The 15,584-nt window shown below is 41.8% G+C and overlaps 1 protein-coding gene across 5 annotated transcripts in view; it reads right to left on the bottom strand.

Moving 5' to 3' along the window:
• The window catches only part of RPE (ribulose-5-phosphate-3-epimerase), a 42,895-nt gene extending 28,095 nt beyond the window's left edge, over positions 1–14,800 (bottom strand). For 2 of the 5 annotated variants that reach the window (XR_010410284.1, XM_045868093.3), the window contains exons 1-5: positions 14,563–14,798; positions 8,359–8,438; positions 3,515–3,654; positions 2,988–3,122; positions 2,197–2,283 (exon numbers count right to left, since the gene is read on the bottom strand). Coding sequence is in view for 4 of the 5 variants with exons in the window: in XM_045868093.3 (XP_045724049.1) it covers positions 2,197–2,283; positions 2,988–3,122; positions 3,515–3,654; positions 8,359–8,438; positions 14,563–14,684 (564 nt within the window). In the remaining variant the exon portion in view is untranslated. Of the gene's footprint in view, positions 1–2,196; positions 2,284–2,987; positions 3,123–3,514; positions 3,655–8,358; positions 8,439–13,870; positions 13,903–14,562 lie in introns of all 5 variants that reach the window. The other 3 variants (XM_045868096.3, XM_045868094.3, XM_045868095.3) reach the window with 3 other exon arrangements.
• Between the last annotated feature and the right edge of the window lie 784 nt (positions 14,801–15,584).

Raw genomic sequence — 15,584 nt, 5'->3', positions numbered from 1 at the left:
CTGGAAGAAGTAAACATTTAAGTTATGCTTCAAAGGAAGGGGCACAGAAGCTTACAACAATTTCTGGACTAGAGTTTCTACCCTTGCATCTGTCAACACTTTAACTGTACGAGAGCTACCTAGAGATGAACAGACTTAAGCAATCTAGTTCAATGAAGACATAAGTTGAAATGCTTAACAAATGAAGATATCAAATTGTTTTTAAATGTGTTTAAGAAATCACAGACATTTTTGTAACCACCTTTAAAATAAGCTACATTGTTGCAGCTTTGCTAATATTTAGAAAAAGCTGTAAAAACCTTTAATCTTCTATTATATAGATATTATATAACATAAAATATAGATATAACAAATATAAAATATGACACTATATAATATATATTATATAGATATTATATATTCTATAGATACTCTATAGATATTATATATATATTCGCATATTTTGGAACATATATAATATTCCAAAATATGCAAATATTGACAAGGCTACTAAAAAAACAAATTATCTTTTAATCTTTCAACTATGTAGTTGACCCTTGAACAGGGTCAGGGGTACCAACCCTCTGTGCAGTCAAAAATCTGTGTGTAACTTTTGACTCCCCCAAATCTACTAATAGCCTCCTATTGGCTGGAAGCCTTACCAATAACATAAACAGTTGAGTCATACATGTTTTGTATGTTATTATGTATTACATACTGTATTTATAATAAAGTAAGCTAGAGAAAAAATGTTAAGAAAACCATTAGGAAAATAAAATTACAGTACTGTAAAAAAGGACTCATGCAGTTCAGACCCATGTTATTCAAGGGTCAACAGTGTATGAATTGGCAGACAATTACTGCTAAAATGTGAAACTAAAATATGGCAACATTAAATAATTTCTCATTTTGATGTCAGAAAGAATGAAACGCTTTTTAATATATGCTTCACTGCATTCCAGAAAGGCTTTGAGGGGCTTAAAAAAAGATGATTTCAAGATACTTCTAAATGTGGAAGCAAAGAAATCAAAGAGAAAAGCAAGAAAGGTAAATCCAAATTTAGCTCTGAACTCCCAGGATTTGACTCGAGGAGGGAAACCCAATCTGTTCTGTGATGATCTACCAGAACAAAGTCGCAGGAGGCTACTGGGAGGGGCCCCAGGGGGGAGGAAAGTTCCTCCCAGGAGACACTCACTCTGTGATACAAAACACAGCATCTCCAATGACATTCCTCATAAAAGTGAAAAAAAAAAAAATTAGTTTTGTAGGGTTACAGCTTGACATGTGTTTTAATGTAAGCAGGAAAAGCCCAATGGCACAGCGCAGTTCAGTAGAAAGAATTCCCCAAGTAGCCAAAGGATATATGCTCACTAACTGTTTGGTCAGCTCCTCTTCCATCTCACAACCAAGCTTTTGAGAAGCTATCAAGCAAAAAAGTATGGCATTTATACAATAAACAACTGAAAGTGCAGATCAGACTGTGTCGCTTAACAAAAACGGGCCACAGAAACGGTCATGGCCTGCAATGTTAAAGGAAGGGCTGGCACCCCCCCCCGCCCCCTTTTTTTTTTAAGATTTATTTTTCAGAAAGCGAGAACGAGCAGGAGGGGCAGAGGGAGAGAGAGAATCTCAAGACGACTCCACACTGAGCATGGAGCCCAATGCGGGGCTTGTTCTCACGACCGTGAGATCACGGGGCTGGCACCCTCTTAGGAAGGAAGCTCAGGGCCCAACCCGGCTCGGCTAGTTACTTGGGAAAACGCATCCCACCCACAGGTATCCAGAAATCAGACCGAGATATCCATCAGAAATGGCTCTAGTCAGTTCTTGCAAGGGACAAACTAGTAACTAATACACCTCAGTTACACAAAACCACCACCTTTTCACTTTATAAGCAGGTATGTTTTCTTTCCCTATTTTGGAAAAACGTCTTACTCCAAGGCCTAGAACTTAATAATCTCCAAAAGGCTGGCATTCAGCATATTCTTTAAAAAAAAATAATTTCCTTCAGCGTTACTCAGATAACTGGGACTTACTTTTTAATGATGATGTGATTGCTCTTCATTTTCATAGTTCTACATTTGAATAAGAAAAATACTCTTCCCAAAAAGAAAGGCAATTTAGGAAATGGAGGGGAAATCTCTTTGGCGCACAGACAATGTCCTAGACACATGTGAAAGGAAACTGGTCTGGGTCACAGCTGAGGAGCAGTCTCACCTCTGCACATTTATGGATGGTATCCGGACCTACTCCACCATCGACTTCTATGTCCAAGGATGGGAACTGAGTCCTCAACCAATGAACCTAGATATACATGAAGAAATAAATGACTCCTATGGTGGATATGCTGGGGGCGGGGGGAATAAAACCAAATAAATAAAAAATCAAATAGCCAATATCAGCCACTACAATAGAACTCCAAATATCTCACACAATATTTATTTGTTTACTTAAGTTTATTTATTTAAGTAATCTCTATACCCAACGTGGGCCTTGAGCTCAGGACCCAGAGATCAAGAGTTGCGTGCTCTATCAACTGAGCCAGCCAGGCACCCCATCACACAGATAACTTTTTATTAATACAAACTATGACTGGGGATACCTTCCTTTTTAATATACTGAGACAAATTCAGTTTCATAAAAGCAAGGCTTGTTCTGTTTGGGAAATAGCATTCAATTTGTCATGGCTTGGCAGAGACTCTACCTCATGCAAATAAGACAAAGACAAAACCCTCAATATTCAATGAAAAGAGATCTCCCAAGAGATCTAAAGGCTACAGAGATTATAGCTTTGAAAGGAAGTTTCAAGATTAAGATGTAGTATTTTTTCTGATTTCCGAACCTAAATCTCTTACAGCATCTGTCACACCGTATTACAGTGTTGTGCGGGCATCCCTCCCACGCCACCTTCAGAATGAAGACAGGTCTCAACAGGCAAGCAAACAAGTATGCTTACTCAATGAGCACAAATAATAAAAGCCTCACCCCCAAATGAAATATTTCTTTACCTTTGGCATCATATCTTCCATGAATTTCTGCCCTCCAAACCCAGGTTCCACTGTCATAACCAAGGCCATATCTATCTGATTAGCCCATGGTGCCAAATACTCAACTGTAGTTCCCGGTTTGATGGCAAGGCCAACCTGTAACAGAGACAAATTTGCTACAGCACATTAGCAATTATTTCTGTATTATACTATTGTGGCAGATCAGACCCAGTAGAAACACCTTTCTTAAAGAGTAGAACAGACACAAGAAACGGAATGCATAAATTATTCAGACTATAACTACTTTTTAAAAAAGTCAACAAGGCTACCCAAATGTAAATGTTTCTAAAAGGCAGTCATTTTCAGGAAACATGGGTGGAATCTAGAAATCCTGTCTAACAAACAAGTTATACTTAAACTCGGGCTTCTGGGCTGAAGAACAACTGTCCCAGTCTGGTCTTGTGTGCCTATCACTTCCTGTCTTCCACCCAAACTTCCACACTGACAGTGAATAGTAGAAAACATTACTGTCACTGCTGACCTCTCACCTTCATCCCATTCTCCCGAATGTCTTTAATCAAAGCCCCTGGGTTCTCGGTAGCCTCAAGATGAAAGGTGTATTGATTGGCTCCTGCTACAGCCATTGGTTTTACCCACTGTTCCGGCCTGGACACCATCATGTGCATATCTAGAAAGAAAAGACACATCTCCTAAATATTACTGAAAGGAAAATACCTGGCTCAGATTACTGAAGCCAGCCTACCGTTTTTGCTGTTTTGGATAATAAACTATTTGGCATTAAGATAATTCTTAAATAATTACCCTTCTGTATAACTAGAGCTAGCCTCGTTTGATCTTAAAGATAGGGTTTCGGTTAAATTCACAAAAAAACTACAGTTTTCCACACAAGGCATATGGTGCTGTATATGACGACTAAGGACTAGAATTCAGGAAACCTAGGCCCAGGAAATGCCACTCTAAAAAACTTTAAAAAGTCCTATTATCTATGCAGACTTAATTCCTCATTTATAAAATAAGAAAACTAAATTAAATGATTCTACCAATATCTTATGGAGCACTTACTGCACCATTAACTATTCAAGGCCCCAGGGACAGAGCGAAAAACAGACAAAAGCCTCTGCTGACGGGATTACATTCTTAGTGGGGGAGACAAACCATAAAGAAAAGCAGTAAATACAGTACACACTAGGTTGGTAGTTAATACAGCCAGTGTGGCCGGGCAGAGGGGGTCAGGGGGAGAATAGATAAGAGGGCACAGGGTGAGGAGACTTGGGACAGAGCTCTGGAGGCCACTGGGCTTTATTCTGAATGAGATTGGGGGGGGGAGGGACACAATGGGCTCTTGAGTGAAGTGACCAGATCTCACCGAGCGGGCCATGGCAGTCACCCAGGGGAGCAAGGCCAATAGCAGTCACTGAGTCTGGTGAGAAGCGGTGGGCTCCTGGCTCTGCAGCTCGGGCCAGTGGGAGTGGCCAGAGGGGGTGGGGGTGGGTGGGGGCGACAGGAGCCAGGAAAGCGCAGGAGGAAACTGCAAATCTGACCACATCCTAACTGGACAGCTCAAGTCACAGACATGGGCTGGGGAAACAGGGGTGGCCTTCTGTAGGATCCTGACTTACAAGACCAATTAACGAGAAGGTGGCTTAAAAGAGGCTGAATCGAGAAATGATGCTGTCAAGAAGGCAACTGTAAATATTCCTGTGCCGGATGGATGTGCTAAGAAGAGCTGTGAGTTTGTTTTTTTGCCAGAGGAAGCATATTTCTGATAGAGCTGAGCTATAGTGAAAAAATTTCTAGTATTCTAGAACTCAACTGAGACCACAGAATGCAATAAGGCTTTGAAAACTATCAGGAAAAAGAGAATACCGCTTGACAAATGAAGCCAAGGTTAATAACAAAAGTAACAAAAATAAAACCTAGGTGAATAGGTAAAACACTGATAGACTATTTGGTGTTTATTTCTTTGTGTTCTAAACAAAGAAAAATCAATCTGCTTTAAAATATCTGTTTACTCATTCCTGAAATTACCAGACTGCTATGCTGTTCAGTCTCCAGCACGTGGTCCCCACGAGCAGCCCTCACTAGACGATCTCGTGTTCAGGGAGCCACCGGTCAGTGAAGCTGCCTGTAGTTATGTACTGAGGTCAGCAGTTCTCAAACATTCGATCAGCAGCCTCCCTTTACACTCTTAAAAATTACTGACCACCCCCCCCACAAAGGGCTGTTGATGTGGGCTGTATTTATCGATATTTAAAATGTATTAGAATTTCAAACTAAGGAATTTTTAAGTGTCTACTTATTAATTCATTTAAAAATAATAAGCACTAATAAATCTGTCACATGTTAATAAAAGTGACATTATTTTACACTTTTGCAAGTTCCTACTGTCTGGCTTGACAGAAGACCTCTGTATTCTCACATGTGCTCTGCATTCAGTCTGTTGCAGTATGTTGTTTTATATGAAAAAAAGGGGGGGAAAGTACAGGGAAAAGGGAGGGGTACATTAATAGCCTTTTCAGACCAGTGCGGATATTCTTCTATTTCTACCCCAAAACCCAACAACTAGGACTTTTATAAAGGTTAGCTGCAGTGTGGGATCTGTAAACTCTCCCAGGGACCTGCCTGCGCTTTGTCACACTGAAAACCGCAGGCCTTTCCTAAAACACTTTGAACAGATCTAAGTACCAGTTCACTGAATTACACAGCTTTTCCAAACAGTGATACATTTCATTATATCCTATCAGAAAAATCACACTTATTAAGATCACTACAGATTTTATCGGAAAAGCTGTAAATAGAAAGCTCACGACCTCACAGAGGCAGACACAAGTTTTTCAAAATTCAAATTTTCCCTTGCAAGCTCTAACTTTATCAGTGGAAACAAAAATGAGGTATCTTCCTTGAAGTGACAGGCTAACTTAGTTATTTTAAAGAAAATGTCCGTAAGATCCCTGAGTGGGATAACCATAGTTCGTCTGCCAGTTGTTCATTCAAGTGAAAATAGTGGTAGTGAGAAAGGCCGCCAGTCAGTTCACAACTCAGGGTGGTGCAAGTGGTTTTCCCCAAGAAAACCATCACCATATGTAGTTCCCACTCTGCACACCCAGTAGTGAAAGACACGCACCCGAGGATCAAGATTTACTGTAATGAATCATCTGCACTGATTCTTCAAGGGTATTTACTATGAACAACAGGGTGACGAAGAATAACGTAATAACTCCTTGGATAGTTCAATACCATTGCTCTGATTCGGGCCATGCACCAACAGACAAACTCACCACTGCACCCGTACAAATAATGGCAAATAACCCTGTCTTACGAAAACAGTGTTCACCTCCTGTTCCATCTGCAAGGGATTCCTGTGGGTCCTTAGACCACACCTGAAGACCGCTGATTTAGGGGATCACAAAACAAAAAAAAAACACAAAAACAACAGATTTTCCCTCTCACTTGATTGCTTAACGGTTACTACCACTCAATACTGAGACTGAATAGTTCAGAACTTAAGCAGTTATACATGCAACTTGTGAATTACTTCTTAGAATGTACACATGAATCAATTATCCAGCCACCACCAAGATCCAAGAATTAAACAAAAAACACACTTCTTAGGTCACAAAACCCAGACATTAAGGGATTGGAGTCCATTCATCTTTATTGTAGACCCACTTCTAGACAGACTGATTAGCGAGCTAATGGCAAATAAATGAAAAACAGAAAGAAAAAGCAGACTCTGTGTCGTTGCGGTCAAAAGGGTTGGTAAGACAGGAGACACAGACAGCAATGAGAAGTGATGCTAGGAGTCCAAATAAGAGAGGAAAAGGAAAAAAAAATTCTTTTAAATCCATACAAAGCCAGATGCGGAGGACTCTGTGGCCATTGAACAGTAGGGGCAAACAAGGTTACTTATTTCATTCACCTCTGATATTCCTAAGACAAATTTATCTTGGAAAATTCATTTTCTAAAATGTAATAAAAAAGTTTAGATCATAAGAGGCTTACATTCCATTATCTGACAATTTCAAAATGGTGAACATGCCAGTTGAACACGGTTTCCCTCCTGCTACATAAATTGGTAAGGTACAGGGGCGCCTAGGTGGCTCAGTTGGTTAAGCAACTGCTTTCAGCTCAGGTCATGATCCTGGAGTCCCGGGATCAAGTCCCGCATTGGGCTCCCTGCTCAGCGGGGAGTCTGCTTCTCCCTCTGACCCTCCCCCTGCTCGTGCTCGCTCTCTCTATCTCATTCTCTCTCTCAAATAAATAAATAAAAAATCTTAAAAAAAAAAAATTGGTAAGGTACATTTTCTTTCGTGCAAAGTCCATGGATCCTAGAAAGAGGCTCTGCCCGAAAGACATTTCTACGAAGACAGCAATGATCCATAGCGGCATTATACAGAACAGTAGTCACTAGACTCACATGGCCATCAAGAGCCTGCGATATGGTTAATGCCACTGAGAAGCTTCATCTTTCATTTCATTTAATCTGAACTAACTTAAATTTAAATAGCCACATATGGCTAGTGACGACCATATGGGACTGCACAGCTAGAATCCTTCATAAAATTGGTCCACAATCTGCTGGAAAAAAAAAAAAAATCTGTTTTATAATTCCAAAAGTTACATAGGAACATATTTATAAAAATTTGTTAAATTTCTTATGTACAAGAGATTTGTCAGGTTAAGCCATTGCTAACTTAGTTTAAAAGAGCAATAACAACATGTGGACTGAATCCATGTTCACGAGAAATAACTTCCAGGTCACTGAGTCTTCTTAAAAAGCTTACCTCACCTTATTCTACAATACCACAGTGGAGCGTACATAGGCCCCACTTGTAGAAACTCCAATTTGCATGAAATAATTGGTTTCGCTTCTAGACCATAAATCGGCTGATTTATAAATTCATTTAACAATTACACTAAGCGCCAATCTTGTGTGTATGCTTACCTTTAGGAAAACCACAGTAAACAAAGTGGATTAAATTCCTGCTCTAAAGGAGTTTACAGTTAGATAAAAGTAATCTGATTGAAGGAATTTCTAGAAAGAAAATTCAGAAGGTGATAGGATAACTGGACAAAGGTTAATTTAGGATGGGGTGCTTAGAAAGGCCTCTCTGAGGAAATGCCAAAAATTCAGGGCCAAAAGATAAGGCAGAGCTGGCCAAGTGAACAGTGTTCCAGGCAAGGAGATCAGCGAAAGTGCCAAGGCCCTGAAGCAAGAAAGAGTTTGGCTTATTAAAAGCAGCCAATGAAGCCTCGGCACAGAGAGCAGGGGAAAGGGTTCAAGATGAGATTGGAAGTTGAGAAATCAACCATCTACTTTTCCTTTACTTGAGCAACACATCCGGCTTCCGACAGCATAACACCCACTTACCAAAGAAAGGGTCCTGGCCTAGCTGCTTTCGGAGGCTTTCTACCACAGGGTGCCCAAAGGTGATGTTGGGAACAAAATGCCTATAAGACAAACAAAATCTTACTCTGAAAATGTTTTCAATTCAGTTTCTGTATTTTTCTCAAATGTATTCTCATGGGGGTAAAGGGGATCCTCTGTGATTGCAGTATTTTTCAATGCAGTATTTAACATCAACAGTATTAACAATACCAAAACATCTTGGTAATTTCAGTTTTACAAAGCAGGATTTCCTTGATATTTCAACAAATCATAACAACGTCACAAGACTTAACTCTATAATTCATCATCCAACAGGTAAAAATGGAAAGAAGACACAATCAAAACCCAAGTTATGACTTGCCCAAGTCACACACTAGTTAGGAAGTTCTGGACTCCGACACGGGTCTCAAGCCCTCACCTGTCAGAGGCTGCCTGTGGCTACTACTAAACCACCTCGATCACAGGGCACTAAATGACAATTTATTTAACATTTCTTAAAGATTATCAATAAAGAAGCTTGATGTGTATATTAATAACCACCATTTCCAGAGGGCTTACAACATGCCAGGTGTTGTACCTTCTTTCATTTCATCTTCACAACAGCCTTATGAGGGAGATGCTGTTCTATCCCCCAGCTGAAGAGCACAGGATACAGAACTTCCTGAAGTCACCCACTTCATAATCTGTGGAGGCAGGATGCAAATGAGGTCTTCCTGACATCCGACCCAAAGTACTACACACCATAACGTACTCCAGGTAGTCCTTCTATCGCTAGCTCACTTCAATATGGAACAAAACCCTCTATACAAGGACCAGGCTGGGTTTTACACAGAAATATGGGAGTTCCTGCCTACCCAGAAAAGTTTACCATCTCATTGGCAAGAGACAGCTAAGGCAAGAGACAGAATCCATGACCTACTGGTACAGCTGCTGGTGAGAGCCATCTCCCTCTCCCTCCACATCCAGGTGGCCCGTGCGACTCGTTCTCACCAAAGACTGTGAATTTAAGTGATGGGTATCACTGCAGAACCCAGGAGGTTAAGAAGTGTTCCTCTTTTGCTCTCACTTTACTTTCCTATCAGTAGAGAAACCCTTAAGGAATGACAGTCACAGGATGGAAGCAAACGATGTCCCTGAATTTCTTCACGGGAGGACATTCACACTCAACTGTGACATGACCAAGAACTACACTTTATAATATTAATCCACTGAACTCTGGGCTTTATTGGTTAAAAGTAGTAGGTATTACCCTATGTGAGGATCGCAAGAAAAGCTAAACAATAACAAGTGGGCAACCTGAGGTAAGTAATATGGCACATTAAAAGAGGAGAAGATCACAAGATTTACAGAACAAATAGAATTTGTAAAGATGGGAAAAGAAATGAAGCAAAGGCAGAAATAGGCACGTTACATTCAAAGAAGGGGAGAGGTGGTGGTGTTCAGCTTGGCGAGCGTGAAAAGAACAGGAGGTGGACTGCGTCACATTAAGGGTATCGAAAGCCAGGCTCAGTGGCTGGACTCCATCCTGTGGTAAATGTGAAGTGAGGTTTTAAAGCCAGAAGCAGCTGGCTCAGTCCGTAGAGCATGTGACTCTCGCCCTTCTCAGAGCTGGGAGTTTGAGCTTCACAGTGTGTGTAGGGATTACTTAAAAAAAAAAAAAAAAAAAGTATTAAAGCAAGAAGCAAATAAAAAATAAAGTGCAAATAATAAAACAGGAAGATGGACTGGGCAGTACATTGGAAGAAAGGAAGTAGGTGTTGGCAAATGGCAGGGAACTGTAAGAATGGAAATAAGGACCGATACACGCGACAGGATTGTTAACTGATTAGATTTGCAGAGCTGAAAAGAGAATAAACCATGATTAAGATCTTAAGCTTAGAGGACAGAATGAGTGCTAATAAAAAATTAAAACTTACATGGGCCAGCCACCATTCTAAACACGTTCCATACGTTAACTCATTAATACCTCACAACTCTCTGGGGTAGGTACTCCTATCATCTGTATTTTACAGCCGAGGAAAAGAGGCTCAAGGTCACACAGCCACTAAGTGCTGGAGGCAGGCATTAAACACAGGCCATCTGGCTCCAGAGTCCAGGCTCTTAACTAATATGCTCACCTGCCCATCTATGATAACAACAAAACAAGAGAGTTCAGGGGAGGAGGAGGAGAGGTCAGGATTCAGGGCAACTCCGAGAAGGACCGGCTAAGGTGAATGGACGGGTGTGGACACTTGCACTTGCAAACACTGTGGTCCTTGGAGGTTGGGTTTCCAGTATTTAGAAAAGCATTCTACCGTTTACCTCAGAGCAGTGACTGCCTGCGCTACGGATAAGATGCTTATTGTGTTTACTCAGAACTTGGCGGTGAGGATCGGAGAAGCAGACAGTGAGGTTTACTGGATACTATACAACTCTGGAATGAAAGGTTTGGATTTTGCTCATTGTTCTTGTAACCTGCTGCATGGCCTTGGGAGGACTTTTGTTGCCTCAACCTTAGGTTGCCTTTATAATGAAAAGAGACTGTGTCTATTTTCACATCCATCTAAACACACACATCTTGAGAAAATAGGAGAAAAAAACAAATATACCTTTACCTTATTGGGAAACAAGAATACAATATCACTTAAAACTACTCATCCCCAAATTGTAGGACTAAATGCACTGATGATCACTGCAATGCACTGGGTTCACCACAGCCGCTGGAAGAATATAAACCTACCGACGCCCTCAGAAGAAACCAAAGGCTTATGGTTAAGCCGGAACAAAAAAGGGCAACAAAGCCAAGCATGAAGTCAAGGGGTTCTAAATTTGCCTGATAAGAGTAACCTTGGGAGCACTTGTCACAAAAGGATTTACAGGCCCTACTCCAACCCTAGGACACCAAAGAGGACCTGAGAATCTGAATTCTTGACAGATGCCCTGGGAGTTCTTATCAGACCAGCTTGGAAAATACCAAATTATTTCACTCTAATGAAGAGAAATCTCATCAAGGAAGTCTGTTTCATCATTATATTATTCTTTTTTTTCCCCCTTAAAGGTACTTTCTGAAGTCTGCAAAAAAGAAAACACAATAAAAAAGTATCTTTTTTCCCCCAGAGACTTCCTGAGATTAAGCTGTAATTGTTTCCAACACAGGTATACAATTATTTTCTCTCTCATCATGTATCATCATCAACCCTAAATTTTGTTTACAGTTGTCATACAATCGATTTCAGACAGATAAAACCTTTACCAGATCTCCCAACAAGGCTAAGATGGTAAGAAGATGATTAAGGTTGATCGAAAACGTAGCAAGACTGTAACCAGAAAACATTTCCCGAGAATCAGGCAACACAATTTCATATGCCTACAGGGGCTGGCAGAAAACATGGAGGAGCAGAACAGGGCAGATGGGGACAGGAGACAAATGAAGAACATCCATTAGCCTAGCTAATGGAGGTTGTGGACCCAGTACAGGCAAATCTTCGGATGTTTGTCAAAGGTCAGCAATCTAGTACTAATGTGACATCTCCCCAGTTTTAAATCCCAGTAACCAATTTAGAAACTGCTTATTTCCTCTCTTCCTACACTTAGGACCAACACACTTCTGGTCCCTGTCATGACAGATGTATATGTTTTCCAATTTTCTAGAGAACTCACTTGTTCTTTTTTTCAAGTATCCAACGATACTAGTGCACGGCCCTCCCCCCGCCCCCAAAATAATCCCAAAACTCGTTCCTGACTTTCAAGATAAAGACATTCAGTTTTAATCAGGAGAGAAACTGGGGGCTTCAGGGAGAAAGGGGAAACAACAGGTGCATCCAAATTGTAATACTGGGGTTTTTTTTTTTAAAGGGACCAGGAAACAGAAAAGCACGAAGGCAGTACCTGGAGGGAAGGTAAGTCGTGGTTGGCCACCTTGGAAAAGGGAGTCCAGGCCCCCACTTGCATACACCTGGCCCAGGAAACAAGGCAGCTCAGCCAGCTTTGCCTTTTCTGGCGGGACATCAGGAAGAGGTTGGACCTCCCTGAACTAGTTTCCTCCTTTGCAAAAGGGGAATAAAAAACACCTCTTAGCTCAAAAAGTTGTGAAGGTTAAATGGGAAAGGTTTAAAATGGTGTTTGGAGAATTTAATTTTGTCAAACCAAGAGGTTACTTGGCAAAGGGGGAAAGGAGTCAATAAAAAACAAATACTTTTATCTTAATAAGCTCCGGGCCTGCCATAGGGCTGGGAGGGGACAAAAGTTATTCATTAGAGATCTATTATGACAGATCCAATCATTCATTCAGCCAATTATAACTAAGCCTGTCACAGTGCTTTACCTGAGGAGGACTGAGGTGAGCCAGAGACTCTGCTTTCAGGGAGTTTACACCGTAGGAGAGACGTGAAATAACAAAAATAAGTGTATAGTTACTCTTCAAGGAAAAAGAATGTGTTAATCATTCTCTGTAAGCCCAGGTCCCACAGGAGACATTAGTTTCTGAGACAACACAGCTGTTGCCTGCTTCTAATCCTTGCTCCTCCATTTCCTAACTAGGAGACCTCAGACAGGCGACTTAACCTCTCTATGTCCAATTCCCCACTGTCAAATGCTGGTGCCAATAACAGCCTCCTAAGGTTGTGTGAATTAAACCACAAAGAGCATCAGAACCGAACTAGTTAAGTGTTCAAAAGTATTAGCTATTACTGTTATCATTAATATTCCTGACCTGTGAACAGAAACATTTTTTTTTTTCCATTCAGTTACTCAAACAGGGTACAAAACTTATTTAAAAAACCAAATGGCTTTCCCTATTAAAAAAGACTACATACATATACATGTAGCCTGCTCTATCCTGAGGTAGGTGTCTCAGACAAAAAATTTGTGTCCCAGACATGAAAATGTAGCCATCTCTGAAGATACACTCCATTCAGCTACGTGTGAAAGTTCAGAACTTTCCAGAAAAGCAGAATTATGTACATGATAGCACAATAAAAATCAGGTTTTTGTGAGAGATAATATTTACTAATCTTACACACTTAGCCTAGAATTCTTAGTATTCTAAGGTCAAGATTTTGCCATCATCAGTTGGGATACTGATAACGGAATGAGACGCAAAAGGAAAACAAGCTTTAATCAGAGAGAACAAAGGAAGACAAAACTCTTGTTAACAGGAGTGACATAAAAAAAGGAAGTAACTGACCATCTTTTGTAAATAACACAATTTGCAAATTTGCATGAAGTCACACAGGAATTTTACCTATTTGAAATATATTTTATTTTTCTACCCCAACCCAAAGTAATGGCTGTTATTACTTTAAGGCCAGTTATCAGCAGGGCTCAAAAAACTACTTGGCCAATCCAAGAAAATACAACTTGCAACTCTGTCACAATGTTGTGTAATCCTGAGAGTCCTACTGTTTTCTCTAGGTTCGTTTCCACGTCTTATAGCCAACTTCAAAAAACTAGCATCATCCTGGTTCTGAACAATATTGATTATGTGCTGTAACTACAGTGCTTAAAAATTACTTACAAAAAAACTGACCTCCCTGAAGAGCAGGGTGCCTGAAGAGAAAATAAACAGGAAAATCAAAATTCGAACAATGATACAACAACTAACAATTACAGAGAATTTACTGTAGGTCAGGCACTGTATACTTATCGTGTTAGCTCCTTTCATCTTCCAAAGTTGCCTAAGCGGTAGGTTCTATTATTACTCCCATTTTTCACATAATGAAACTGAAGCTCAATGAGGTTAAGTAGCTTGTCCCGGGTGACCCATCAAATGGCAGAACTCGGGCAATCGCACTACAGGGGCCAAGCTCTTCATCGTTATAGAAACCTTTCTCCCCAGCTTTGCCACTAACTAGCTATATGAGCTTGGGCAAGTCATGCCTATCCCCTCGGGCCTCAGTTTCTCTTAACTGAAAATGAGAGACGTATCCTAGAGGCTTACGATTGCGACCGGGTCCCAGGTGCTAGGAGACCACACGTTACGTGGGGGGAGGGGAGGTGGAGGTTTGGGACGCAGTCGCAGCCCAGCATTCGGCCTCGGGTTCGCTCCAGGAAGGGCCTTCAGGACCCTCACCCCAGTCCCTTTGTCAGTACCGCGTTTAGAGTGAGGCGCTCTGCCGTACAGGGACGCCGTGCACCCAACAGGCACTCAATAAAGGTGCGCCGAGCCCGCCCCGCGCGGCAACCCTGACCCGAGCCCCGAGGAGTTACCCGTCCATTACATCCAGGTGCAAATAATCGGCCCCAGAGTCCAGCATCCGGAGGCACTCAGCCCCTAAATTGGCCAAATCGCTGTTAAGGATGGACGGGCCAATCTTGCAGCCAGACGCCATGGTGCCGGTTCCCAAGAGCAAGTTACCCACGAGTCCCCCGGTAAGACGAAAGTGTCGCCCCGATTGGCTGCGCAGTTTGAGCCCCTTCCCGGTAGAGTCTTCCGGACTCTACCGGAAGCAGCTGCCCGGGGGGAGGAAGTTCCGCCTCCCCGGGGGCGGGCTGTCTGCCCAGGGGCTTTGGGGCGGGGCCTCGCCTGCAGGCCCATTCTTCTTTCCCTTGACCTTCCTTCTGGAAATGAGCCTTTTAGGTTTCCCAGTCCTAGCAGGATTCGAGGAGTTTTTTAATTTTTTGCTTTACATCCCCTGCAGTTCCCTTTCCTCGGCTCTTGTCCTCACTCCACTTTTTGCTTCCCAGTTGTTTGCATCTGTGCTGCTTTCCTCTCCTCTTGGGCTCCTGTGCTTGCCTTTAAAAAACAAAACGAAGGGGCGCCTGGGTGGCTCAGTAGGTTAAGCGTCTGCCTTCTGCTGAGGGCATGATCCCACGATCAAGCCCCGAGTTGGGCTCCCTGCTCAGTGAGGAGTTGGCTTCTCCCTCTGCGCCACCCCCACCCCGCCCCACGGGTTGTGCTCTCTGGCTCACAATCTCTAATAAATAAAATCCTTTCTTCTCATCTCTGTCTCCTTGAACTCCTCTGAAGAGGTGAAGGAGTCAGATTTAGGGCAGAGTCCTCTCTCTTCCAGATACGAACTGGGTAACGTGGCAGTCACTTCCCCCTGCCTCCTAATTCTCATCTCTAAGGATCTTCCCAGTCTTTAGGATTGTTGTAAGGATTAGATAAGTGAATCCAGGTAAGGAAACCAGCACATGATATCTGGTGCTCAGTACAGAATGTGGTGGTTATTATTATTACTATTCTCCTTCTGGGCTTCCGGCCCTCATCCTTACCTTCTGTTTTTCCC

This window comes from Mirounga angustirostris, unplaced genomic scaffold (assembly GCF_029215605.1).
Source record: "Mirounga angustirostris isolate CCGP_5_RB_7025 unplaced genomic scaffold, mMirAng1.0.hap1 SCAF_3, whole genome shotgun sequence".
NCBI lineage: Eukaryota > Metazoa > Chordata > Mammalia > Carnivora > Phocidae > Mirounga > Mirounga angustirostris.
Note: the sequence above shows the minus strand (reverse complement) of the source record. Positions and strands in the feature narration are given on the sequence as shown.